Here is a 25221-nt window from a genome sequence, read left to right on the forward strand (position 1 = left end):
AAATTAGGGTTTGCAAGACGTGGTGTTTGCCTCATTATCATCATATAGCTTGTCAACTTCCTCCTTGGCGCTTGCCAAAATCTTTTTTCTTTGTAACTTCTGAGCGGATGTAACAAATCCCGATTCAGGGGTCCATTCTTCATCAACAAGGACAATACCCAAGATGAGTTCAATACCAGTTAAGCCACCTGTCTTACCTGTTTCAAGAATGCTCTTTGTCAATTCACGGCGGAGCTTCTTGTCATGCAAGTAGTGAGCAATTTCGACGTCATCGGCCTTCTTTGCCTTTTTGTCGAGACCTAAGTCGAAGATTAGCTCCTTGACTTGGGCTTCATTTGGTAAAACAATACCGACGGGTTTGACCTTGTTTTCATCAGCATAACAACAGATGTTTAAGACATATTTGTTGGACCGATAGATAGACTCTAATTTCTCTAGCGCAATGTATTCACCATTTTGAGTCTTGACCAAATTTTTCCGACGGTCGATTATCTTCAAAGCACCAGAAGAAGTCCATTCACCAATATCCCCTGTGCTGAACCAACCCTTTTCGTATTCAAAGGCCTTCTTCGTCTCTTCAGGGTTTTTGTAGTATTCTTTCATGACTGGCAAACCAGAGATTAAAACTTCACCTTGGTCATTCTTGGCGTAATAGCCTGCCTCTGGAACGTCAACTAATTTGACGGTGACAGACGCAACCAATGAACCTGCAACATCGTATTCGTACAGTTCTGGGGTCAAAACACAAGTGTTAGCACAAGTTTCAGTCAAACCGTAACCAATCAACATTTTTGCGATTGTGTTGGTGATGAATCTTTGAGTTTCGGAGTTAATTGGAGAACCACCGTTAAGCACTAAACGCAACTGACCACCTGTAGCTTGCTTGATTTTTTTGAAAATCAAAGTGTCAATCAATGAAGGCACAAAAGGAATGTAATACTTTTTGGATGCAATTTTGGCATTGTATGCCGCCCAGAAGACCTTCTGGGTTGTAGAAGGTTGCTTTTCGATCTGGGAAATGATACCTTTCTTGACCGCCTCCCAAACTGCAGCAACACCGACCATAATGGTTGGCTTGAAGCACTTCATGTCACCTTCACAGTTTCTACAAGAGGCGTCGGTCAAGGTCTTGACGTTCGCATACCCAGCAATACCACCCCAGTAAAAGACAAGCATTTCAAAGACCAGTTCAAAAATGTGAGCCAAAGGCAAGAAAGCGATGACTCTATCTCTTGTGCCGATCAAAGTGTCTGGGATGTTACCACCGACACCTCCAATAGCGGCTACGACGTTTTCGTGGGACAAGACAACACCCTTTGGAACACCGGTAGAGCCTGAGGTGTACATGATACAGGAGAGGTCTTCAGGTTTTGGGGGATGGACATCGATAGTGGCGTCGTTATCCTGGCCGAGTTTGATGACTTCATTTAGGGAGTAGAACTTGATTTCTGGTCTGATTTTCTTGATTTCCTCGATGGCCTTCACGGCGTTCTTGTAGAGGGAGCCGTCACTTCTCTTGTCGTTTGGGTCGAGGTTTTCGGAGTGGATGATGTACTTAACCTCTGTTGCCTTCTTGAGCGGGTTGATTAGCTTCACCAACAAGTCGTTGTCGGTGAAGATGGTCGTGGAGCCCGTCTGGACAAAGGAGTGGGTCAAGCCCTCCTCCCCGAGAGAGTCGTATGCGGTGACGACTGGTATGCTCTGGGTCTGCGCAGCGAGAAAAGTTCTCATCCAGTAAGGCGAGGTGGAGGCGAAGAGGTGCAACTTGTTTTCCGCAGAGGGGCTCAGGCCGATCTTGAGCAGACCCTTTCCGTAGTAGTTGATAGTCTTCTGCAACTCGCCGAAGCTGATGTACTGGTAGTCGGACTTCTCGTAGAAAAACCATTTCTTGTCGACGGACACCTTTTCGCCGTCGATAATCTTGGTGACCTTCTTGGTCTCGACGTGGATGTCGATCAAGTCTCTCCAGCCCTGGCAGGGTCTGTTTTTCCCGTGCTTGGAAACGGCCTCGTTGAAGAACTCGTAGACGGTGGAGCACGAGTAGCCCTTTGGCTTGGTCACGGCGGCGTTCTTAAACTTGTAGTTTCTTCTTGGCGCCGTTTCGCCCGGTTTTGCCTCTCCGACAGGCACATTCATTAAAACCATTCTGTGTGTTGTATGGGGGTCTGTCTATTTTTCTCTTGCGGAAGTAGTGGCTGTCGTTGTTTTAGCACTTGTGTTGTTGTGTTTGGTGTGTGTACGCTATAGCGATGTAGCTTGCGGGTCTTGCCTTCGTCTGCGGGTTTGTTTATCCTTAGATAGGCGATACGAGAAGAAAACAGTACAGTGTGTGGCAAAAAAAGCGATATGTAAGCCGGACAATCCCACGGGATGAATATGATCAAGTAGCAGCGGTAGTGGCACAGACTGGCGTGAGCTTAGATAATGGCAAAGCCCAGAAACTCCCTCCCTCCCTACCAAGAAAACGTCCCCTCCTACGAGGAGAGGAAAAGCCCAACTTTTTTCCATCTTCTGACCGTGGCGGAGGCTGACGTCTTAGCCGTACCTGGCAAAAGCCGAGCCGGACGGGGCGGGGGTTGTCACCGGGCGGTCACTGGCGGGGACGGACTTGCAGAGTGGCACCGCCGGTGGAGGCGGGGAGGGGGAGGTGGCTACGTGCTCCGGCCGGCTTGGAGCGCCCAAAGGGCCCTTTCCCGGGGGGCAAGGGGGGCAGATGTGCAGGGACAGGAAGGGCGCCGCCGGCACGCCGCCGGGCGAAGCGGAGAAGCAGAGAAGACGAAGGTTTGCGGCCGCCGGCCTTCAGCAGGAACATAGCAGTAGAGCGAAGGTAGCCCCCCGCCGCCGCCGGCAGCGAGCAGGCAGGCGACAGCAGGAAATCGGAAGAAGCGACATCCAAGCAAGCGGCGGGGCGCCCCGAATGGGGCCAAGCGTTGTTGGGCAAGTGGCGAGTGCTTGGCGGCGGTTTTGTTGGGTCGTCGCGGACTTAAGCGGACAGCCGTTACGCGCTAGTCACTCGCTTAGGCGGGTGCATGAGTGCCGCGGCGGCAGCCGGTTTAAACCGCAAATCTGCGATGGCCCCCGGCGGCATGACGAAAAAAAGGCAGAAGCGTAAAAGGCTGCTTGAATCCCGAGCGGGTCACGTGATGTGGCACGTGAGCTGTGGTTGGGAGCGCGACTGGAGAACTGTCGCGGCGCGACACCTAGGAGTGTGGTGTCCGAAAACGGGGAAAAGGGAAAAAGGGGAACAGGGAAAAAAAGCCAAAAAGAGAAAGAGGGAAAAGGGAGAAAAAGTCAGGGTCAGCCGCCTCTCCGCCGAGTTGTGTGGTGCGGTGGCGCTGAGGCAGAGAGGGGGGATCTGGCTGCGCTGGCTGACTGGCAGGCTGAGGTTTTCTCTTGTGGCAAAATCCTGTCTGCCTGTGCCATTCCATGGTGCCACGACCAACACCAGGACTAACCAATACAGCCATCTTTCACCTCTACAACCGCTTGCTACTCCCCCGACTCTACGCTACACAACCCCTGTTCACACGGCCCTCCACCGCACGACTACCGCCTCCGTTTCGTTCCTCTTTCCTCTGGTGAACCATGGGAAACTCGCCCAGCAGAAACGATCTAAACTCATGTAACAACTCCTCCTCCGGCACCAACAATGACAGCACCAACAACAACACGTCCGCGGGCGCCACCTCGGCGCTCTCGGACGACCCCGACCCCTTGCCCATACATCCGACCAAAAGTCACCCCAGCAGCATCCCAAACATCCCGGTGAAGAATCGTGCCCTTTCTTCCACCCCCGCATCCTCGCATGCCCTGTTAGGCCTCAGCAACTCCTCAGATGACGACGGCGGCGATACCGTTTCAGCAAACTCCTGCTTCACCCCCGTCTCCCTCTCCTCCATCTCCTCAGCTTCAAACAACAACAGCGGTGGCGTCGCCCTCAAGAACGTCCCTAAGTCCTTGTACTCGATCAAGGAGATCGCCCACTCGTCTTCCTTCTCGTCCTCGTCTGCCTCCCCGACTCCTTCGACCTCTCCTTCTTCAACAAACTCAAATGAACTTCCGTTCCAAATGGAGATCAACAAGTCTCCGCTGATCAACGCCTCGTTGTCAGCAACACCCCCAAAAGTATCTCTAGACCCGAAAATCAAACACCCTCCCCCGTCGAAGTCTTCTGCTACAACTACAACTACCAAACCATCCAAATCATCCACAACAAACATTGATCTAGACTCAATAATTGAGCACTTAGTCGCCGCTGGTCTTTCAAAACAAAACCCGAAAACCTTCAACTTGACCAACGACGAAATCAAGTTCATTTGTGCAAAATCCCGCAGAATCTTCATGTCTCAGCCAATGTTGTTGGAGTTGGCTGCACCAGTTAAAATTGTGGGTGACATTCATGGCCAATTCCAAGACCTACTCAGAATCTTCAAGCTATGTGGCTTCCCCCCAAACTCAAACTACCTCTTTCTGGGCGATTACGTCGATAGAGGTAAGCAAAGTTTGGAGACAATGGTCCTTCTTCTATGCTTGAAAATCAGGTACCCTGAAAATTTTTTTCTCTTGAGAGGTAATCATGAATCCGCAGACATTACCAAAATGTATGGATTTTACGATGAATGTAAAAGAAGAACCTCAAATGGTGTTCGAACCTGGAAACTTTTTGTCGACGTCTTCAACACATTACCTGTGGCCGCCACAATAGCAGACAAAATTTTCTGTGTTCATGGCGGACTTTCTCCAGAGTTGAAAGATTTGAGCCAAATCAAGAAAATCCAGAGGCCGACAGATATACCAGATGAAGGGCTATTGGCAGATCTTTTATGGTCGGACCCGCAAGATATCTCTGATAAATCAAGCTCCAAGAAGGATAAAGATCTCAAGCCCAAATCAAAATCAAAATCAAGGACGAAGTTCACCAACGATTGGAAGCAAAATGACAGAGGTGTTTCGTACTGTTTCAGTGAAAACGTTGTCAAAAAGTTTTGTGCTAACCTCGATTTTGATTTGATTGCTCGTGGTCATATGGTTGTCGAAGAGGGCTATGAATTTTATGGTCATAGACGACTTGTCACAATCTTCTCTGCTCCCAATTATTGTGGTGAATTCCGAAATTGGGGGGCAGTCATGAACGTGAACAAAAAACTGATGTGCAGTTTCGAGTTGTTGAAGCCGAAGAAAGGGAAAAAATGATTTTCTTGAGAACTCAGCGGACCTATACTTACCCACCTACCTTATACACTATCATCACCGTCATCATCATTTGACTAATTAACGAACTAACAGGCAAACAAACAATTATACCATTTTTCATATATTAGACTTATTCTAATTATGAATGCTTAAAATTCCTTTTCTATTTTCTTGGTGGTTCTAAATTATGATACAAATCATAAAAATTTATTTATTCAGCTCGTCATACATCATCATTTGATATGATCGAACTGCTGGCTGGTGTGTTTTCCGTTTCTTTTTTCTTTTTTGCCTTTATTTGCCTTTTCTCCTATTTTAAAGGAATGCTCTACATGTTTACGATTTTAACGTATTATTTCTTTTTTGCTTTATACAGATTAATTATATAATGCCTTTATAAAGACTAAAGATCTGACGAGTTTATCACAAATTTTGGACAAAACAAATCTAAGCAGCAGGCTATTGCTGGATAATGCTTATGTAAGGCAAGTTTACCTTCCCGAAAGTTTGTTTATATAATAGCCAAAGTTTTCAAAAAAGAAATTGATAAGGAAAGCAAAAAAAGTATGGTTTGGATTATGTAAGCTTTGTACATAAGAAAATAGAAAAGTCCAAATATTTTTTTTCAACAAAAGCCTGGTTAGCTCAATCGGTAGAGCGTTTGACTCTTAATTTGATAGCAATCAAAAGGCTGCGGGTTCGAGCCCCGCATCGGGCTTTCTTTTTTAGTGTTTTTTTCTATTTGTAGGTTTTAGAGTTAGATATAAATATTTTTTCCTCTATTATGAGTTGATCCAGGGGTATGAATGGGACTAATAAATCAACTATAAAGCCAACCTAATCAAAAATTATAAATATATATAAATACAAACTGTACGTGACTGTGACCCACTGACCTGTGGTTTCTCCTTTGTATTAAAAAGTTTTGAAATTTACTTTTCTTTCTGATAGAATAATTGTTTTGTTTTTTAAAATGCAGGTAAGTGCTGATGTTTTTTCAATGAATGACATGCTGCTTTTTTCGTGGTTTCATTTGGTGTTATTAGCAACCCATTTCTCAAATCATTGGCCAATTGAATTATATTTTCTCCAGACTTCATTTGAATTGCATTCGTAGCAGAAGATTGGACGGTTTCACTTCTCTGGACAGGGATTTCCAATAGATCGTCGGTGCTCGTGTCATCAACTTCGTCTACAACAACCATTTTATCACCATCCTCAGCATCAGATTTGTTGACACTACTTTCATCATCTTCAGCATTACTGATAGCGTGTGTATGTGTATCATCTTCGTGATCATCCGATGAATTCTCTCCATCAATATGAACAAAGCAACCTTCCTTGTTTTCCTCGGAAACACACATTTCCCAGCTCTGGAATGTATCATCTGAGAAAAGATCGTATAACCCCCATCTCGTTTCGGGACGAGGATCTGTGAGACGCCAAGCTATACGTGCAACTTGAGGTGAGGGGAATTTCTTGGCATATCTGTATTCAGGACCTGGGGATGGGATCTTGTTTAAACCAAAAATGTTCAGCTGGGAGGTCGAAGGAGCTACAGAATTTGAAACCGATAGCTTAGGATGGTCATTTAAAGCTACCGAAGAAGCTCTTGTTAGATCTGAACTAGAGGTTGAGCTTGACTTAGGCCTGATAGTTCCCTTACCGTTTTCGGTGCCATTGTTGACATGAGAAAGAAGAGTGTTATCAGTTGCAGAAGGGGCAGAGCCAGCCGATGGCAAGGGAACATTGGAGGAGCGTGCGATAGCAGCAGAGGAAGGAACAGTGTGATTTTGGATGGAAGGAATTCTCGAGATGCTGGCGGAGTTAGCATTGGAGCCGACTCCATTTCTAGGCTCCAAAACAGGTGTACCTTTTGGAGTTATCTGTGGAGATGAGCCAACCAAGTTAGGAACCAATTTATCCTTTCTGAATGCTGAATGACGCGAGGAAAATTGATCATAAGACATGTCATAGTCTCTAAACTCCTGGCATTTTTTATCTGACTCAGGAAAAGGGACGTTCTGGTAAAACATCACAAAAAGGATGATTCCCAAGGACCAGTAATCCATGAGGAAAGGGTTGTAAGGAGTACGTTTGGTACGGTCGACACCGTTGAGAGACTGGACCTCGGGCGGTTGATAAGGTGGGGAGCCCACCAATTGGACAGTCATGGCGATAGGTGAGTGGAAATTACCCGGAGTTTCGTGTCCATATTCGGAGACACCAAAATCGGTCAACTTAACTATTCCGTTTTGGTCTACTAGAACATTTTCTGGCTTGAGATCTCTGTGGACGACGTCGTGGTCGTGCATGAACTTCAATCCAAATACGATCTGCTTGAAGAGACAAAGCTTTTCAGACGATTTGGAGGTGAGCCAGGATTTTTTCTCAATCAAGGAGAACAAGTCTGTGCGGCAGAGTTCCAACACCAATCCCCACCCGCCTGATATGTCTTGCGGGAAGGGTATGTGGGGGATCCTCACCAAAGACACGCAGTTAACAATGTGGAAGCCTGCAGAGATGTTTTTGTGGGTGATAAACTCCTTGGCTGCTCTCTCGTAGAACTCTTCGGGCTTCTCGCCCTTGAACAAAATCAGCTTTTTGAGAGCGTAGAACTCCTTCGAGCTGCCCCTCTTGTTGATCTTCTTGATCGAGGCCGAGGCGCCCGTGCCGATGTTCTTCTCGTTCGGAGTCAACTGGTACGTGTCGGTCAAGAGCGGGTCGTCGACCCTGAAGTTTTCGGGCAAGTACTCGTTTGGGTCGGAAATTGGCTTGGGCAACTCGTTCGAAGCGTCCTCGACGGCGCCGTCGATGGTGAACGTGCGTAGCGGGGACTTCGCCTTAGCGTTGCCTCCTGGGGCGATGTTGTTCAGGCCGTACGGGTTGTATGTCATTTTCTTCTGCACTTTCGGAACATCGTCGATGGAAGGAAGGCCTACCTTGGCCTCAGCCAGCGACTTCTTAATCTCCTCTTTGGACAACGGAGTCTGCGGGGTCTGCGGGGTCTCTGTGCCGGGGCGGGGGGACTCCTGCTCCTTGTCCATGTGGAGGTGGCGGCGGATGCTGTGCGAGTTGCTGAGGGACGCCGACGACTTCGACAACTTGGGCGACTTCGACGCAGGGTCGGCCTTGGCCTGGGTCTTCAAGGCAGGGAGCTTAGTGTGGGACGCCGACCGTGAGGAGGGGGCGGATGCCGACGCCGACCCGGACGCAGAGGAGGACCCGCTGTTTCTGTGGGTGACGTGCTCCTTGAGCTTGCTCAAGAAGCGGTGGTGTCCGTCGTCCTCCTTCTTTGCGGCGGCTTTGCTCTTGGTGTCTCTGTCTTTGTTCAGAAGCGGCATGGATGTTGTGCACAAACGGCGGAGGTGACGTCAATGGGCAGGGTGGTCGCTGGGGGCGGGGTTGCTAGGAGGGAAGGGTGCAGCAACAGCGGTGGACAACACTAGAGGGACACACGGGGCACACTTCACGGGCGGTGGGAGCTGTGGTGGTGGCGACGGAGACCGTCACCAGGCTCTTGTGCTGTGCAAGCCCTGCACTGTCTGCTTCCTTCTCCACGGCCAGTTGTCTCGTCCCATAGCGTGTTCCTCGCAGCTGCAGCGGCCGCGCCGCCGCATCGGACAGCCCCCGCCGGTGAGGCTGGGACGGAGAAGAGCCGGCGGAGATGCACGAGAACGCCGGAGAACGGTGGGGACGGCTACGTGGCGACGGGGTTACTTGTTTAGTTCGTGTTCGTGTCCAACGGACGGGTGTCTGCTTGCTACACAGAACGGCGGGGGGCGTGCAGCGCCAGCGGCGCCGCAGGCGCCGGAAACGGGGACGGACGCACTCCCGCTGGGGCCGTCTATGTGCCCTTCTTCAAGCTGTTCAAGCGGGCCTGGAGCTCGTCCTCGTCGCCCACGCCGGCGCTGCCGGCATCGCCAAGCGCCACGGCCGCACGGGCCGGGGCGTGTGCCTCCGCCGCAGCCACGGCGCCCGGCGACGTCTTGCTCACGGACAAGTCGCCGAGCTTGTCGTTGAGGCCCACCCCGAGCTCGTCCAACACCTGCCCGACCACCTGGTCGATCTCCTCCTCGTCCTCGTCGTCGATCTCGTCGTCCATCAGATCGTCCATCACGTCGTCCACCATCTCCTGCTTCTGGTCCATCATGTCCATGCTGCGCTGGAAGTCGTTCGAGATCTTGCTCAACTGCGACAGGTTCAACTGCCCGGCGTTGAGCCCGCTCAAGATCCGCGTGGCGCTCGCCATCGAGTTCGTCATCTCGTTCGAGCTCCGGATCGTCTGCAACCGCAGCGAGATCGCCTGCATTTGCATCTTCATCTTCTCGAACTTCGTGATCTGCTTCCGCGTCCGGATCAAGTCCCTCGCCTGGATGTTCATCGTCTTCGTCTGGCCCTGTTTCGCAGACTTCTTGATCTCTGCCACAAGCTTCTTCTCCTGCTGCTGCAGCTTCACCCGTTCTCGATCAAGCTCTCTCTGCGTCCGTTCAAGCTGTCTCTGGTTCTTCCGTAACTGTTCCTGCGGCGTCAGCCGCTTCCCGAACATCCACTGGAACATTGTTGCTGCTCCTTTCCTTTCTTCCTGCTCCCTTCTTGTCGCCTTCTTGCTCCATTCTCTTCTCTGACCCCGTTCTTTTCCTATTCTGCTGCCCCCCGTCCTTTATCGCCCCCCCAGAACCAGCAGAGCCTCAACTCGGTGGCCGCGGAAAAGGGGATTTTACGCCGATCGGCCGCTTGCACTTTTTTCCGCGGCCTTGAGCTTGCCAGGTGTGTGGAAAAAAACGGGCAACATGAATCGAAAAGGGCACGGAATGAGGAGGGAGTAGAAAGAAGAAGAGGAAGAGAAAGGAGAAAAGAGGGAGATAGAGAAAGCGAGGCAAGCGGCAGCACCACAACACAGAGAACCAGCAGCAGCAGACGATGTTGTACGAACTGATTGCGATTGCACGGGTGTCGAACCCGCTGCAGGTGCACACGGAGGCCAAGGCGTTGGCGTCCACCATCGGAAAACTAGTGATCAACAACAAGGGCGTGGTCCGGGAGGTTCAGTCGCTCGGGTGCCGGCCGCTCCCGAAGATCATGACGAAGGCCGGCGAGCAGCACTTCCAGGGGTCGCACTTTCTCATGCTGTTCGACTCGTCGAGTGCGGTGCAGAGAGAAATCATCCGGTCGTTGAAAAACGACCCGAGAGTGATCCGGGTCAACCTGCTCAGGGTCGACGACAAGACGAACCTCAACCCGGGGAGCTCGTACGCGAGAGCGGTGCAGTCCATGTCGCAGTCGAGCTAGCGGGAGCGCCTGCACCGGCGCCCGCCACTGTATATAAAACGTGTATCAAAGTAGCCACTGCCTAATACATACATACACACTCCTCCTACATGATAATGCCTGTGCGGGCTCGTCAGGCCGCCCCCGGCGGGTGGGCCGGCCAGGTGGACTTGGCGAGCACCGAGGACGACAGCTGGTTCAGCAACGACGAAGACGTCGGACGTGGGGCGCTCAGCTGCGAGTCCAGCACGGCCTCCTGCCTGCGTATCCCCCGCTCCCGCTCCAGAAGCTCGTTCTTGCTGCGGTCGTCGAAGGACATCTGGTCAAGCCGCACCGCAACAGTGGCGTTTGTGAGCAGGTTGCCGTTCTCTACGACGGTCTCCTTGGCCCGGCCCCCGGGGAGGTTCTCTTTGTTCACGTAGATCGGCTCCTTCAGCTGCGGCTGGTAGAACGCGTTCAAGATCGAGGGTTTGAAGTACGACGAGAAGTACGATCCTTCTTCTTTCGGCTGCTCTTGCTCCTGCTCCTCTGGTTCTGCTGGCCCGTGCTGGCTTTCCTGAGGTTTCCAGTCTTCTTTGGTATCTGTGCTTGTGGTGTCGGCCTTGCTGGCACTGGTTTCCTTCCTTGCTTCCGGCTTGGCCCTCGCTGGAGCCTGCCTGTTGAACGCTTGAATCAGCTCCGGTATGTGTTCTGTTATTTTCGTGCGGATCAAATCATTATCGTCGTGAAATATCTCTTTGGCACTGATGTGTGCTACTGTGACTTCTTTCTTCGCATCGCCGTAGATGCCCCACTCTGAGTTGACCAACGTCGTATCAGTGTTGAGGCCAGAGTCGTTGCTCAAGCCGCTGTTTTCCACAATCGGGGAAGAATCTATCTCTACCATTTCAGGAGAAAAATCGTGCAATGAGGGAGATCTGGAACCATAACCATCCCCGTCACCATCACCATCACCTTTGTGCTCCGCTTCTTGTTCCTGCCGCCTGTCGGAGCGAGTTTCTCCGCCCTGGGGCTTCTTTTCCTTGCTCGCAGCCATAGAGGTGTTCTGCTTCATACTTTCAAACATTTTCTCGACATCTCCTATGATAGCAACAGACTCCCATAACACCACTGTGTCGTTGTGTGCAACAGCCATGTTCAACTGGTTCAACAAATTGTTGACAAACGTTGTGTAGTTCTGGACCACGTCTTTGTCTATGATGTACGGATCCGAGGTGACCAGCTTCTTCAATTCGGATCCTATGATTGTCAGTTTGGCCCTGGAATAACCCACCGTGACCTGTTCATCGAGATGCTTACCCAGCTTGACTATACGCATTGTCAATTCTATTAATATCGTTCCGGCATCTGTGATGACTTTTGCAGGACTGGTGGAAGACAGATGCCTTGCTCTGAAAATGCTCGAATCTATTCCTTCCTTCTGCTGCGAGAGCAAATCCCTTAGTTTTACCGACTTATCTAATACCCTTCTTGCCAGCTTCCGGCGAATTGAGTCGCTCTTCTCGCTACCCGCTGCTGAAGAAGTCGAATAAGAAGAGGACGAAGATGTTTTATGCAATTGACTATTTACCTCGAGCGTGAAGTCCAAAGTGTGAAACTCCCATTGATCTAACTGCGTCTCGATTTTTTCCAAATTTCGAAGCACCGTCAATGAGTCAATGCACCACTTCTTCAACTCCATGTCTGTTATGTCGTCTATGTACTCATATAGTGTTTCCGACAGCTGCTTGTCTCTGTTCAAATCCGAGGAGTGAAGTAGCGTCATTAGTGGGTCGGCATATGTCGACACCGTCGAGGACGATTTGGCCTTGTTTTTCGAAGACCTTGCATTTGAGACCATCGCTTTAAGACCTCTAAATTGTGTTCTGCCTTTTGCAATTCTGCGCCGTTTCTCCGATGCTCTACCCGCTGACGCCAGCTGCCCTGCCATTCTTCTCCTGATGATCCGATGCAGAAGCTGGGGAAACCGAGTGATGTAAACTTTCTAGTGGGATGTGTCTCTATTGAGACGATGTGGCGGGTGAGGCGAGGCGGGTGTGGCGGGTGTGCGGAGAAGGCCTACGCAGACGGCGTGAGAGAGAAGGAATGGCCAAGAACACGGGCAGGGGCACGGTTAAGGATTCGTATGGAACGAAAGGACGGAGAGCTGGTAGCAACGATAAGTGACAATCAAAAAAACACGAGCACATTATTCAGAAAATGGCTGACGGAAGGGAAATCAAGGACCCAGTTGCGGAAACTAAGACGGAAGAAACTTCTGTTGCTGCTGATGCTGCTGCAACAGATGGTGGTGAAAAGAGAAAGGCCACCGAAGCCGCCGGCGGCGATGGCGACGCCGAGAAGCCGAAGAAGAAGAAGAAGAGCAAGCACGGTAGACACTCAAGGTACGACGACTTGGAAGAGCCAAAGACGGACTCGGACGACACCGACGAGGAGAAAGAGGAGATTGACGATGAAAAGTTGATTGTGGAGGACGAAGAGGAGGACGATCTTGCCGAGATTGACACCACGAACATCATCACGCAGGGGAGAAGAACTAGGGGGAAGGTGATTGACTACACGAAAGTTGAGGCGGAGATGAGAGAGGCGAAGAAGGACAGTGGCGAGAAGGACGAGGAAGACGAGGAGGACGAGGACGAAGACTTCAAGGAGAAGGAGGAGAAGAAGTAGAAGTGTCTTTCTCTCATGTATTTCTAAAAACGATTGTATTTGTCGGACCATTTTATATCGAACTTTGAAGAAAAAAAAAGAACCACTTGGATTTGCCACGAAAATCAATCTGTGCTGGTAGATTAATTGATAAAAGCTTATTTCTGAAAATACAAAGAGTATATGTATGAAGGGATGTATGTATAGAGGAGAAAGAGGAGGGAGGGAGGGGAAGAAAAAAAACACAAGCAGAGTAACTTTTCCATTTTTTCTTCCTTCTGTTTCGACACTAGTGTACAAATCGGCTTGCTTAACAGCAGTTCGAGTTCTTCGAGACCTTCTGGTCCTTTGGAGCAGGAGTTAATTGGATAGTCTTTCCCTTTGCAACATCATTGCCGTTGGCGCCGTTTTCGTCGTTGATGTCGAACTTGGTCTTCGATACCATCTCGTAGATGTTCTGCACCAATTGTATGAACGTGAAATCAACATTGTCTGCGTTCAGCGCAGAGGTCTCGGTAAACAACAAGCTGTGTTCGGTAGCAAAGCTTTGTGCCTCGTCGGTGGGGACGGCTCTCAGGTGACTCAAATCGCTCTTGTTACCAACTAGCGCTATCACCATGTTCGAGTCTGCGTTGTCCTTCATCTCTTTTAGCCATTTGGATACATTTTCGTACGAGTCAGAGTTCGTGATGTCGTACACCACCAATGCGCCTGCTGCACCTCTATAGTAGGCCGCGGTGATCGCACGATAACGCTCTTGGCCAGCAGTGTCCCAAATCTGGGCCTTGATCTTCTTGCCGTCGATCTCAAGCGTGCGGGTGGCAAACTCCACACCAATGGTGGCCTTGGAATCTGGATTGAACTCGTTTCTGGTGAACCTCGAGAGCAAGTTCGTTTTACCTACAGAGGAGTCTCCGATAAGCACAATCTTGAATAGAAATTCGTAGTCGTAGCCGTATTCGTCTGCCTTCGACATGTTTGGATCTGGATCGTCTGTCGCTGTTCGTTCGCTTGCTGCTTTCTGTGTCTCGTTGCTGGATCACAAATGCGGGTATCAATCTATCTGTCTACCTATCTCTTACTCTATCTGCTGAGTGGTCTGTGGGCGGAATCTTAAAGAGGACAGTCGGCTGCAGAACGGGCTATTGAATTCCTAATTGGCAGGAGGTCTGTAAGAAGTCCTGTTGTGGTTTGCAAAGAGGGATGAAACGGGGTAACGGGAGCAGCGGCCAAAACTCTCTCTGTGCTGCGATCAACGGCTCCTTCTTTTTAAGCACGGGGGAAACATGCCAGTTGGCTGAGAACCGCCAGGATGGCCACAAGATGCGACTTTGTTTTGTTTCCCTAGCCAGGCAGCGAGGAGGGACACCGTCACGACAGGGGAGCGTGTTGTACCAACTAGAAAAGAGGAAAACATCCGTGCACCCCGTACCGCCAAAGGGAAAAAACCAGACATTACGTCAGCACCGTTACGTAATCAGTTTTTTCCCCTTTTTCGCGACGCGTTTTGCCGGAGAACAGGGAAATGGCAGAGGCAGAGGCAGAGAGGCAGGGGACGCAGTAGTGAAGCAGAGGAGCCGAGAGAACGTCTCGGGAGGATGGCGGCAGAAGAAGCAGACGCCACTGAAGAAGGAAAAGAAGGCAGCAGAGGCAAGGATAGAACAGGGCCAGACTACCGGAGGGCCTGCTGTTTGCTGCTTACGCACACAACCACACAAGCACTACCACCGCACCCAATGTCGGACATTGCCATCGACCCGGCGCTTTTCAGAAGAAGGTTGCATTTGATCCAGAAGAACATCTTCTCCAATGAATCGTTCCAGAAGGTAAACGGGCTGCTCATTGTCGTGGGCTCGTCAGACGACTCGAACCCGTACCAGAAGTCCACTGTCATGCACACGTGGCTTTTGGGGTACGAGTTTCCCGCCACAGCCATCTACATCACGAACAAGAAGATCTATTTTGTCACGTCGGTTTCCAAGGCAAAGTATTTGCAGCCTTTGGTCAGTTCAGCCAGCAGCAGCAACAACATTGTGATTTTCTCGAGAAACAAGGACCCGGAGCACAACAAGAATCAGTTTGAAAAGTTCTTCAAGGAGGTGGAGAACACCATTTCGGAAGGCAACAACTCAGTCGGGGTTCTTTCGAAGGACAAGTACCAGGGAAAATTCATCAACGAGTGGAACCCGCTGTGGGACGAACACAAGGCGAAGTTTGACTTGAAAGACGTTTCTCTCGGCGTCTCGGAAACTCTCGAGTTCAAAGACGAGGAGGAGCAGAGAAACCTCAGAACCGCAGCAAGGACCTCTGTCAACATGATGAGCTTCTTCACCGATGAGATGTCCAAGATTGTCGATGAGGACCTGAACGTTTCCAACTCGAAGCTGGTGGACAAGATTGAGAATAAAATTGACGATGCCAAGTTCTTCAAAAGCATCGAAACGAACAAGGCGATGAAAAAGCTAGGCAAGGACTTCGATCTGAACAACCTAGACTGGTGCTACAAGCCCATTGTCCAGTCCAACGGTAAGTACGAGTTGAAATTCTCTGTCGAATCGACCAACGACAAGCTTTCTGGACCCGTTATTATGGCTTCGTTGGGCTTGAGATACAGCAACTATTGCTCATCTTTGTCTAGAACATTCCTCATTGCCCCTTCAAAGGAAATGGAAAAAAACTACGAGTTCTTGTTTTCCCTGCAAGAACACCTTTTTGCGACCTTGAAAGACGGTGCCAAGTTCAGCGATGTTTATGGTGAAGCCGTACAATTTATCGAGCAAAACCGTCCAGAGTTGAAAAATCATTTTGTGAAAAACATTGGTTCCCTAATAGGTATAGACTTTAGAGATACTGCAGGTGTGATTAACGCCAAGAACGACAGAGTATTCAAGGAAAATTCTGTTGTCAACTTGGTGTTGGGCTTCAGCAATCTCGAAGATTCAGAAAAAGGTCAATATGCTCTTTTACTCTCGGATACAGTTAGAATCACGGGCTCAGAGCCAATTATTCTTACCGAGTCCCCGAAATTGAAGAAAGAAATTGCCTTTTATTTTGACGAGAACGACAACATCAAGGAAGAGGGAGAACTCGAGGCCAGTGGTTCCAAAATCAAGTCAGAAAAATCGACCGACTCAAAATCATCTAAATCCTCAAAATCTTCATCCACAAAGGTGAAAAATGAACCTTCTGTGAAAACTGAAAACTTTGGTAATACACGTGTTTTGAAGGCAAAACGTAGATCAGAACAGAACAATGCAGAAGAAGGTCAAATACAGATACATAAAGAAATTCAGTCCGAACTTCATTCTAAAAGGCAAAAAGAGGGCTTAGAACGTTTCAATCCCGAGGATGCTAAAGACGGCAGCGAACAACGTGCCATTTTCAAAAGATATGAATCCTACGTCCGTGAATCCCAGATTCCAAACAATGTCAAAGATCTCAAGATCCACATCGATTCAAAAAATCAAACTATTATACTTCCAATAATGGGCCGTCCTGTTCCTTTCCATATAAACTCTTACAAGAACGGTTCGAAAATTGAAGAAGGAGACTATACTCATCTGCGTTTGAACTTCAACTCTCCGGGTTTGATGATCACCAAGCGTGAAGAATTGCCATACGAATCAGGTGAAGATAAACAGTTTATACGTAGTTTGACTTTCCGTTCTAAAGATGGTGCTCGTATGACTGAAGTTTTGAAAAGAATCAGCGAAATGAAGAAATCAGCTGTCAAGCGTGAATCTGAAAAACGTGAAAGAGCAGATGTTGTTTCTCAGGCATCACTTATTGAAGTTAACAGACCTAAAAGATTGGATAATGTTTTTGTTCGTCCAACACCAGACACCAAGCGTTTCCCCGGGTTTGTCACTATCCATCAAAATGGTATTCGTTACCAATCACTAACCAGAGATCAAAGAGTTGATGTTCTTTTCAGTAATATAAAGCACCTCTTCTTCCAGTCTTGTAAAGGTGAATTGCTTGTCATCATCCATGCACATTTACGTACTCCAATAATGATTGGTAAGAAGAAGACATATGATGTCCAGCTTTACCGTGAAGCAACTGACATGTCTATTGATGAGACAGGTAATAGAAAACGTAAATATCGTTATGGCGATGAAGACGAACTTGAACAAGAACAAGAGGAGAGACGTCGTCGGGCTATGTTAGACAAAGAATTTCGTGCCTTTGCTGAAGCTATAGCTGATACATCCGGCGGTCTGGTTGACTTGGATATTCCTTTCAGAGAATTAGGATTTCAAGGTGTTCCAAGTCGTTCTGCAGTGGTTTGCTTACCTACGCGTGACTGTCTTGTTCAACTCGTTGATTTGCCATTTTTGGTTATCACACTTGAAGAAGTCGAAATTGCTCACCTTGAACGTGTGCAGTTTGGGTTGAAGAACTTTGATATGGTATTTGTATTCAAAGATTTTTCACGCCCTGTTGTACATATAAGTACAATCCCGATGGAAACATTGGAAGATGTGAAAGCTTGGTTGACTGACGTTGATATACCTTACAGTGAAGGTCCTGTTAATTTGAACTGGCCGACAATTATGAAGACTATTCAAAGTGACCCTTTTGGTTTTTTCCAAGATGGCGGTTGGTCTTTCTTAGGAGGTGACGGGGATAGCGAAGAAGAAGCAGAAGAGGAAACCGCAGAGAGTGACTTTGATCCAAGTGACGAAGACCCTCAAGATGAAGAAGATTACAGTGAAGATGCAGAGGATGAAGAGGAAGAGGAAGACGACGATGATGATGATGCCAGTGTCGAGGAAGACGACGACGATGTTGCAGATAGTGATGACTTGTCTGAAGAAGCCTTTAGTGATTGAAACTGTATACTGTGCCATACCTTACTTCCACACTGTTGTGTAAGTTGTACAATTTTTTAACCTTCTGTAATTTTGTTTTTCAATTATAAAAGAATGCTCAACAATCTAGTAGTGATCTCTCAACAAAATATATAGATCTATAAAAATGGCATCCAACCAAAGAACATTTTGGAAAGATTTTCATGACTGACTGCCGTTTGTATTAATAAGTCAACTTGGAAACTTACACTAACGCTTAATCCTCCACTGTCACGATAACCCGTATTATCGTCGTCCTTGGTCAATATACCACAAATTTTTCTCCTTAAAATTTTATAAACACGTTCTTGATTCCGCTTGATACGCAGTTGATTACGTTCTTCACCACCTCTCTCAGAGGAATTGTTACTTCTCCAATCCATAAGTGGATCGTGGATGAAACTTTCAAGGAAATTCATGAGAATATTTTCATTGTCCCTTATCAAAGACATTGTTAGCTCACATGATTTTCTGAACGATCCTTCAAAACCTAAAACACCCATTGCTTCTTCTAGATTAGGAGTCAACCGAAATGGCACTATTTCTGGAACACTCAATTTCTTCCCTTTTTCGAACATGCAGTCAAAATCAATGTGCATAATCATGCCTGTGTTTTTATTCAACATTATATTGTCCAAATGCCTATCACCCACGCCAATGAGATAACCAACCACAGACATTACTGCCAAAGATCTGGTAAATAGCGACCGAAATTTGTACCATTCTGTGATGTTTGGTGAATTCTCAACCATCCACTCACCCAAGACAGGAGGGTATTTTTTGAGATAAGCTTCAAAAATGTTCAATTTATCATCTTCTTTTGCTTCACCAAGCTCAGCTTTCATGCTTCTCATATTCAACGTTATGCCATTTCTTTTTAATTGCTTGTCTATAATGGGACGTAGGGTAATAAAGTTCTGAACCCACTCAATGATACCAGTGGTTTCATTTAATGGAGTTGCAGCAAAACTTTTGATTTGCATGTTTCTGGTTTGAGTCTCATAGTTTTTAGCTAGCAAGTCATTCATGACAGTTGAAAACTCCATCACTTTATTGTCCTTACGTAAATCGTCACGAGGCTTGAATAATAAGTAATAAAACGAGCCGTTCGTGCCTGTTACTTTCACCCTTTTCGGTTGCTGTAACGAAAAAAGGATTTTTACCTTTTCGTGGAACTTCATATAAAAGATGACTCTCTTCTCAACATCATTTCTTAAGTTGTATAACAAATCCATGTTGTATTTAATTGGTAGAGCAAGAGCACAGCACTCTGAATCTCTTGGGTAATCAAAATTCAAGTCTTTGTATAAATCTTTGAATAAGTTACCCGATTTAGGATGCTTGTAATTATGGGTAGCATTGCAGACTGACATAATAGCTTCAAGTAAAATCAATCCCGAAGCAATGAGTTTTGATAGTTGAGGAGTGCCATTAGTAGCTGCAATCCTCGTATCTTGCAATTTGGTTAAAATACTTGTACCTATTTTCCTTCTATTATTGTCAACAGACCTGGCTTGTGCAAAAACTGAATAAAGTAATAACCATGGATATTTTACTGTTAACTCAATTATCACTTTAGATATAATGTCTGTAATTTTTTTGTCATCATGCGTTATTCTGGAAATGATTTGAGATAAGACAATATACCACTTGCATCCTAACTCTGAAACACACTTCTCAATGGTTAAATTTATCTTCTGGTATGTGTTACTTCTTGAGTCAATCAATTTTCGAGTAACTTTAGAGCTCGAATCAAGCATCAAATATTTATTGTAGTAATCTAACCATAAAGTGATTGCTTTTGGTAGTATCTCGTGTGCGTAGGTTTTTGAATAGCTAACAGCTAATATGTAGTATTTAATCACTTGAATATCCAACGATCCGTCGGCCTCATCAGGAACCTGTGCCTCTAATAACTTGTTGAGATAAACCGCATACTGATAATATATTTCTGCAGAACGTTCGAATCTTTTATCGTTTAGCAGAATATTATACTTCTCTCTTATCAAATCACTACTTCCCTCTGCAGATATATCTAACCAATTGAGGTATGTCAAAGAAAAATCTAGAAAATATGGATTCTTGCTGCTCATGTCTTTGACAACCAATCCCATTGTTTTCAAGGCGGTTTCATAATCATTTTGAGCCCAAAATAATTTGGAAAATTCTACATTCATGAGAAGGGTGGAAGCTTGGGTCATTTCCCCTGTGGTGCTACTATCATTCAGAACAAGGGCTTTGGTGATTAACTTTGTGGCTTGAGGTAGCTTTCCATTTTCTCTTAGAATCATGCAACCTTCGATCAATGAATCTTTATATAGCTCCTGAAAAGCAGGATCACTGTGCAACCGATAAATGCTACTCTTCATAGAATGGATCTTCCAAATTGACTTGAAATCTTTTTTTGAGCTTTGCAATCTGCGTTTCAAATGCTGTATTGTAGAATCATTTCTCTCATCCATTCTGACAAGTAACTTGAAATCATACAGTGCATGTAGCAAGACCATGTAATCCGGTATCTTCCTATGTGTAATATTCTCTGAATTGGAAATAGCCAAACCAATATATTTAACAGCCTCTTCCAAATGTTTGAGACAACGAGGAACTGATGAGTCTTTCAGTGCCATAAGTCCAACAGCAATTTCATAGTAAATCGACAAGTCAGAGCCCGGTATTGCAATAACATTGGACTCTTGGCTCAATGTTGTCCACTTTTTCAAGTCGTTTGTGTCCCCCGTGAAGATCGAAGCTTGAATTCCTTGCAAGACCCATTCTTGATTAATAGGGCCCATATTTGTTTCATTTTCTGACTTCATTGTATAGTTTTTCAAATTCAATAATAGTTGGTCGTATTCGCAATTTTTGCTCAACACTTCAAACAACTCAGTTACTGCGCCTTTACTGCTATCTAACTGTTCAACATTTGTGTTAATTACGCCCTCAAAGTCGTATTGGGCAATCGCATTTAAGGATTCATTTGACACCTGTATATCCTCATTGTATTTAAATTGAAGAAGTTTGTCATTCAAACTGTTAGTGGAAAAAGTTTTCAAAGCTCCATGTAATTCGTCGTAGTTTTCAAGCTCAACATACATATCCTTCAAGGTTGAAAAAAAATCTTCCTTAGCAATTGTATTCTGCTTTAAGCTCTTCTCTAAGAACAAGATTGCCCCTTCGTAAATATCACATTCTGCACATCTTTTCGCCAAAACATTAGTTGGAAATAAATCAATAAATTTTGTCACTCGTTGAATGGACATTCTCTTATTTTTGGATCCTGATCTATTTGTTGCTTTTATAGCATCTTCTTCTTCTTTAGCTTTGCTAATCCAAGCTTTCAAAAATTGTAGTATTTCAAGTATAACAATGGCGCATTTTTTCAAGCATTCTTTTACAACATCATTACTAATAGTGTTCAACTCTTGCTCTAAAATCTGCATAAATTCTTTGTGAATATTTTTCTTATGAATGTTGTTTTCAGGCTCGATAATCACCAGAAATAAGACTGCATAAGGTAATACAAATTTGGAAATACTTAGATCCAATACCGGTATGACTGAGCATATTGATTCTATTTGGGTGGGTATTTTGGTGACTTTTTCAGCAAGTACCGTACATGTATGCAGTAAGTTTGCTGTTAGCTCTTTCAGCCATACCGAGTATTCTTTCGTAGATTTGTAAATTGGATACTCTGATAGCTTTAGCTTGAAATTTTGCTTATACCTTGTAACTTTCAATGGCTCCAGAATATTTTTAGTCAAGTCATCAAGACTCTCCCACGTTTTTGTAGGAAATTGAAAAATAGCTAGATATTCTTGTATAGTATAAGCCAAAAGTCTTTGCTCTTCAGGATTTACGGAAGAAACAAATGATCTAACAAGAATGTTTTTCAAAAAGTGAGTTGAGAATTCAATAAGTGTTACTTCTTGCTCTGAATTTTTTTTGGGATATAAATCCGTAACTAAAAGAAAATTAGTAACGTTGTCGTAAGTATTATGTGTAAAATGCCTGGATAAAGCTGATGAGTTATTCAAATCTAAATTGCCAAGTAACGAAATTGCTTTGGCCGACTTGTATGATATTTGGGAGCCTGCATCACTGATATTTGTTCTGAAAGAATTTGTAACAAGGGTGTCTATGATTGACATAAAAGAGCTCAGCAAAAGTTCATCTTCTTTTAACATTTGGTGGAATTTTATTTGGCCCTTTTCTAAGTATTCAACTAGGTCATCCAATACTTGCTCAATGATCCATTTATTATCACTTTTTAATCTAATTCTGAAATCTGCAACTAGTTTTCTGTCAGACACATGCTGAAAATTGATCATTTGCATACTTGGAAGCTTCTTTAGTGCAAATCTGTAACTCAAATCTTTATTCGGCACAATTTTCAGCAATGATAAGATGATATCAGTCGTTAATGCTTTATTTCTATCGGAGAACAAGCTAAACTGCTGGATGAATTGAGACAATAAAGAGTCAAAAATGAATTCCACACTTCTAGGGTTAACAGTGTTGATGATTGATTTTATGCATAATAATGCCTCAGTTCTTAGCTCATCATACTTTGAAGCCAATTGTAATGCGGTTATGATTTGACCCAAACATGCATCAAATTTAGTGCATAACTTCGACAGGCAAGTTACTGATTTTATGGCCCTGATCTTAACAGTAAAGGGATTATATCCTTTCTGGTCATTCAAGGTTGTGGAAACCATCTGGACTATAATCAATAACCATCGATTCAAAATTCTTTGGGTGGCTTCGTTTTCACTAGTTCCATATCCTAAAGTAACACTCACCATTCCTATGGCCTTTTTGATTCTTTCAAAAGTACCTGCTTCTGAATTGTAGTGATAAAGTAGGTTGTAAAGAAAGTATGGGCCCTTACAAGCAACTAACAAATCATCAAAACTGATGGTTTTATAGTAAGGGTCGTAAATCGATAATATGTTAAGGATCTTTGTATGAGAAATATCCTCATAAGTCGCAAATAAGTAGGCCAGTATTTCATCAAGCTCTGTCCTAATTAAGTCTGATTTTGAGCGTTTGATCGAGGTGGCAATAAAGGATATATGGTCCTCTTTGTAGCAATTAATCAAAAATGGAACTGTATACTTAAGAGTTCTTTCCAAAAACAATGATAAGTTCATTTCAATAGCAGCACAAAAATTGGTCAAAATTCCGGGATTAGAGTTTCTAGCTCTAACAATGTCTCGACTGAGCAATGGTATAAAAGGCTCTACAATTTGCCAAGGAGTGACATTTTTTGTGGCTGCAACGATTCTGAGCTCGTATATTGCTAAGTTAGACCTAAATTCGTCTGAGTCACTCATAAACTTAATCAATTGGTTAAGTATGATATAATATTTAGAATCAACTGATTTAATGACTAGCAACTCACCCAAACTTGAGATGTATCCTTCGAAAACATGAAGATTCGAGCTATTAGGAGAGAAGGTAAAAAGATGTGATAAAATCAGATCTAAATCATGTTCGAATTGCTGGTCTTCAGGACAGTAAATTACAAGAGGAAACAATTTTACTGTCAAAAGACGAATCTCTCTAACTTTGTTTTCAAAACCTCTTTTCAAGAGCTCCCAAAATTTACCTTCAAGTTTCGGCGGCCTCAAAGCTCTGAATACTCTAGTTAGTGCAATCAAAAGTGATATAAGGATGCTACTATTATCTGTATCAAAATAACTGCTTGTGATTGCTTCTAAGGAGCTGTATAATTTCTGGAATCTAGGATCTGAGGTAGTCTTCGGCCTATTTATATCGACATTTTTAGAAACATAGGAAGTAATATTGAAGTTTGAATCACAGAGTTTGCAAGTTTGGGTGTTGAGATCGTAGTTACCCGTAATGTAGCAGCCATACTTCCCGAGCCTATTAATTGTTTTTATAATGTCTATGGTCGATAGGCTTGAAATAGAAGCTGTGATTTTGGAAAGACCTAAGTCATATTCATCAATTACATGAGGGGTAAGCTCTTCAGTAAAACCATCAAATTTGGAATCCTTGTAAAAAAAAGTTTGCTCCATTCTCTTGTGTAAGGACTGCAATTCTATTGTGCGGAATTCGGCAACCGTGTACCTCGGGAAATGACTGTTGAGTTCTTCTGAGTTATGATAATTTGCGTTACTTAGCAATCTCATTGCATTTTTTAATTCATGATGTGAAACTTTTTCTATAAGTTTCGAAAAGTAGCTGACTGAGTTTTTTGTTAACCCAATATTTCTCCAAAGGTAGTCGATGTTATTCAAAGAATCTAAGTTCAAGGCAAGCTTGAGCAAGCACTGAGCAAGGACAATCTGTAGGGAATCGAAATTAGTTAAAAGGGACCAGTTGAGCAAAAAGTGACAAGACTTAACAGCCAGCTGTAGCTTACTAAATTGGAAAGAATTATCGTTACAGTAGCTGTTCACGGTTGACAGTAATAATGTTGAATAGAGATTGTCTAGCAAAGATATGGTTTCGACGTTTTCTGTCGTGAATTTGACATTGACTATGATATTCTCGAGGCAAAACCAGCACTTGGAGAGGTAGGAATCCAGTATATACGAGGATTGATACTGTACAAAAAACAGTTTGTAAATAGAAGGATGAACCAGAAACTGGGTAATTTTTATTGCTATTGCGATTTTGGCTATTTTGGAAACATTGACCTTGCTAAACGTTTCTATCGATACTGCTTTAAGTTCAAGGTCAAGGTCAAGATTCTGCTCACATGTTGAATCGTACGAGCTAAAACCAGAGCTATCAGAATTAGTGAAGGATTTGATAATATCTGAAAGAAGAGATTCCAAGTATCTTATGATGTATTCTCTCTGTTGAGAGATCAACCTGTTGTATATGAGGAGATTTTTTCTGAAGCATTCCGAACAAATTTGGATCAAGACAAATAGCACCTCATCGGCCAGCTCTACCGAGCAATTTAGACAGTTGAAGAAGGGGAAAGCAGATTTGAGGACGGTTATATGGCGGTTGTTCTCCACGAGCAACGAAGGGTTTCTGCTGAACATCGACTTGAGTGCTGCAAATATCTTCCCTACTATAACAGACTCATTCAGGTCGCTGTCCCCTCCGAGAGTTAAGTCTCTGTCGAGCTTCCTATTCTCATATGAAACAAGCACCGAGGAAAGTAACGCGTTAATGGAGTTCGAGTCTCGTTGCTTGCCAGGAGACTCTTGGCATACGAGGGTATCCAAGATATTAGAGAGCTTCTGCAGCGTCTCTGCTGACATTTTTGTAG

General features: G+C 45.2%; 11 protein-coding genes and 1 non-coding gene across 12 annotated transcripts; 6 read left to right on the forward strand and 6 right to left on the reverse strand.

The window, feature by feature from the left end:
- Nucleotides 1–3: 3 nt before the first annotated feature.
- Nucleotides 4–2145, reverse strand: PICMEDRAFT_70122 (hypothetical protein; the record flags this gene model as incomplete). The annotated part of the gene is made up of 1 exon (XM_019163563.1): nt 4–2145. One exon carries the CDS (start codon nt 2143–2145, stop codon nt 4–6), a length of 2142 nt encoding a protein of 713 aa, XP_019019603.1.
- A 777-nt stretch (nt 2146–2922) lies between these two features.
- PICMEDRAFT_82975 (hypothetical protein) lies at nt 2923–3842 on the forward strand. Its single transcript, XM_019164996.1, has 2 exons — nt 2923–3521; nt 3596–3842. The coding sequence occupies exons 1-2, from the start codon at nt 3030–3032 to the stop codon at nt 3614–3616; spliced, it is 513 nt and encodes a 170-aa protein (XP_019019604.1). The 5' UTR covers nt 2923–3029; the 3' UTR covers nt 3617–3842.
- A 226-nt stretch (nt 3843–4068) lies between these two features.
- On the forward strand, nt 4069–5193 carry PICMEDRAFT_29931 (hypothetical protein; the record flags this gene model as incomplete). Its single annotated transcript, XM_019162612.1, has 1 exon — nt 4069–5193. One exon carries the CDS (start codon nt 4069–4071, stop codon nt 5191–5193), a length of 1125 nt encoding a protein of 374 aa, XP_019019605.1.
- A 634-nt stretch (nt 5194–5827) lies between these two features.
- PICMEDRAFT_t9 lies at nt 5828–5911 on the forward strand. Its single transcript has one exon. It is a non-coding gene; the product is annotated as a tRNA-Lys (tRNA).
- Nucleotides 5912–6524: 613 nt separating this feature from the next.
- PICMEDRAFT_25979 (hypothetical protein) lies at nt 6525–8096 on the reverse strand (the record flags this gene model as incomplete). The annotated part of the gene is made up of 2 exons (XM_019162425.1): nt 6525–6707; nt 7110–8096. Coding segments are annotated over 2 exons (1170 nt in total), but the record flags the coding sequence as incomplete, so codon positions are not given.
- A 947-nt stretch (nt 8097–9043) lies between these two features.
- On the reverse strand, nt 9044–9757 carry PICMEDRAFT_27144 (hypothetical protein; the record flags this gene model as incomplete). The annotated part of the gene is made up of 1 exon (XM_019162481.1): nt 9044–9757. A coding segment is annotated over one exon (714 nt), but the record flags the coding sequence as incomplete, so codon positions are not given.
- A 359-nt stretch (nt 9758–10116) lies between these two features.
- PICMEDRAFT_70126 (hypothetical protein) lies at nt 10117–10485 on the forward strand (the record flags this gene model as incomplete). The annotated part of the gene is made up of 1 exon (XM_019163564.1): nt 10117–10485. The coding sequence occupies one exon, from the start codon at nt 10117–10119 to the stop codon at nt 10483–10485; it is 369 nt and encodes a 122-aa protein (XP_019019608.1).
- A 112-nt stretch (nt 10486–10597) lies between these two features.
- On the reverse strand, nt 10598–12304 carry PICMEDRAFT_70127 (hypothetical protein; the record flags this gene model as incomplete). The annotated part of the gene is made up of 1 exon (XM_019163565.1): nt 10598–12304. The coding sequence occupies one exon, from the start codon at nt 12302–12304 to the stop codon at nt 10598–10600; it is 1707 nt and encodes a 568-aa protein (XP_019019609.1).
- A 306-nt stretch (nt 12305–12610) lies between these two features.
- Nucleotides 12611–13183, forward strand: PICMEDRAFT_14058 (hypothetical protein). The gene has a single exon (XM_019160201.1). The coding sequence runs from the start codon at nt 12664–12666 to the stop codon at nt 13132–13134; it is 471 nt and encodes a 156-aa protein (XP_019019610.1). The 5' UTR covers nt 12611–12663; the 3' UTR covers nt 13135–13183.
- A 240-nt stretch (nt 13184–13423) lies between these two features.
- On the reverse strand, nt 13424–14089 carry PICMEDRAFT_70129 (hypothetical protein; the record flags this gene model as incomplete). The annotated part of the gene is made up of 1 exon (XM_019163566.1): nt 13424–14089. The coding sequence occupies one exon, from the start codon at nt 14087–14089 to the stop codon at nt 13424–13426; it is 666 nt and encodes a 221-aa protein (XP_019019611.1).
- A 642-nt stretch (nt 14090–14731) lies between these two features.
- PICMEDRAFT_14060 (hypothetical protein) lies at nt 14732–18104 on the forward strand. The gene has a single exon (XM_019160202.1). The coding sequence runs from the start codon at nt 14850–14852 to the stop codon at nt 17946–17948; it is 3099 nt and encodes a 1032-aa protein (XP_019019612.1). The 5' UTR covers nt 14732–14849; the 3' UTR covers nt 17949–18104.
- On the reverse strand, nt 18086–25213 carry PICMEDRAFT_47615 (hypothetical protein; the record flags this gene model as incomplete). Its single annotated transcript, XM_019163132.1, has 2 exons — nt 18086–24660; nt 24721–25213. The coding sequence occupies 2 exons, from the start codon at nt 25211–25213 to the stop codon at nt 18086–18088; spliced, it is 7068 nt and encodes a 2355-aa protein (XP_019019613.1).
- Nucleotides 25214–25221: the final 8 nt, after the last annotated feature.

Source organism: Pichia membranifaciens (genome assembly GCF_001661235.1).
Source record: "Pichia membranifaciens NRRL Y-2026 unplaced genomic scaffold PICMEscaffold_1, whole genome shotgun sequence".
NCBI classification, from domain to species: domain Eukaryota; kingdom Fungi; phylum Ascomycota; class Pichiomycetes; order Pichiales; family Pichiaceae; genus Pichia; species Pichia membranifaciens.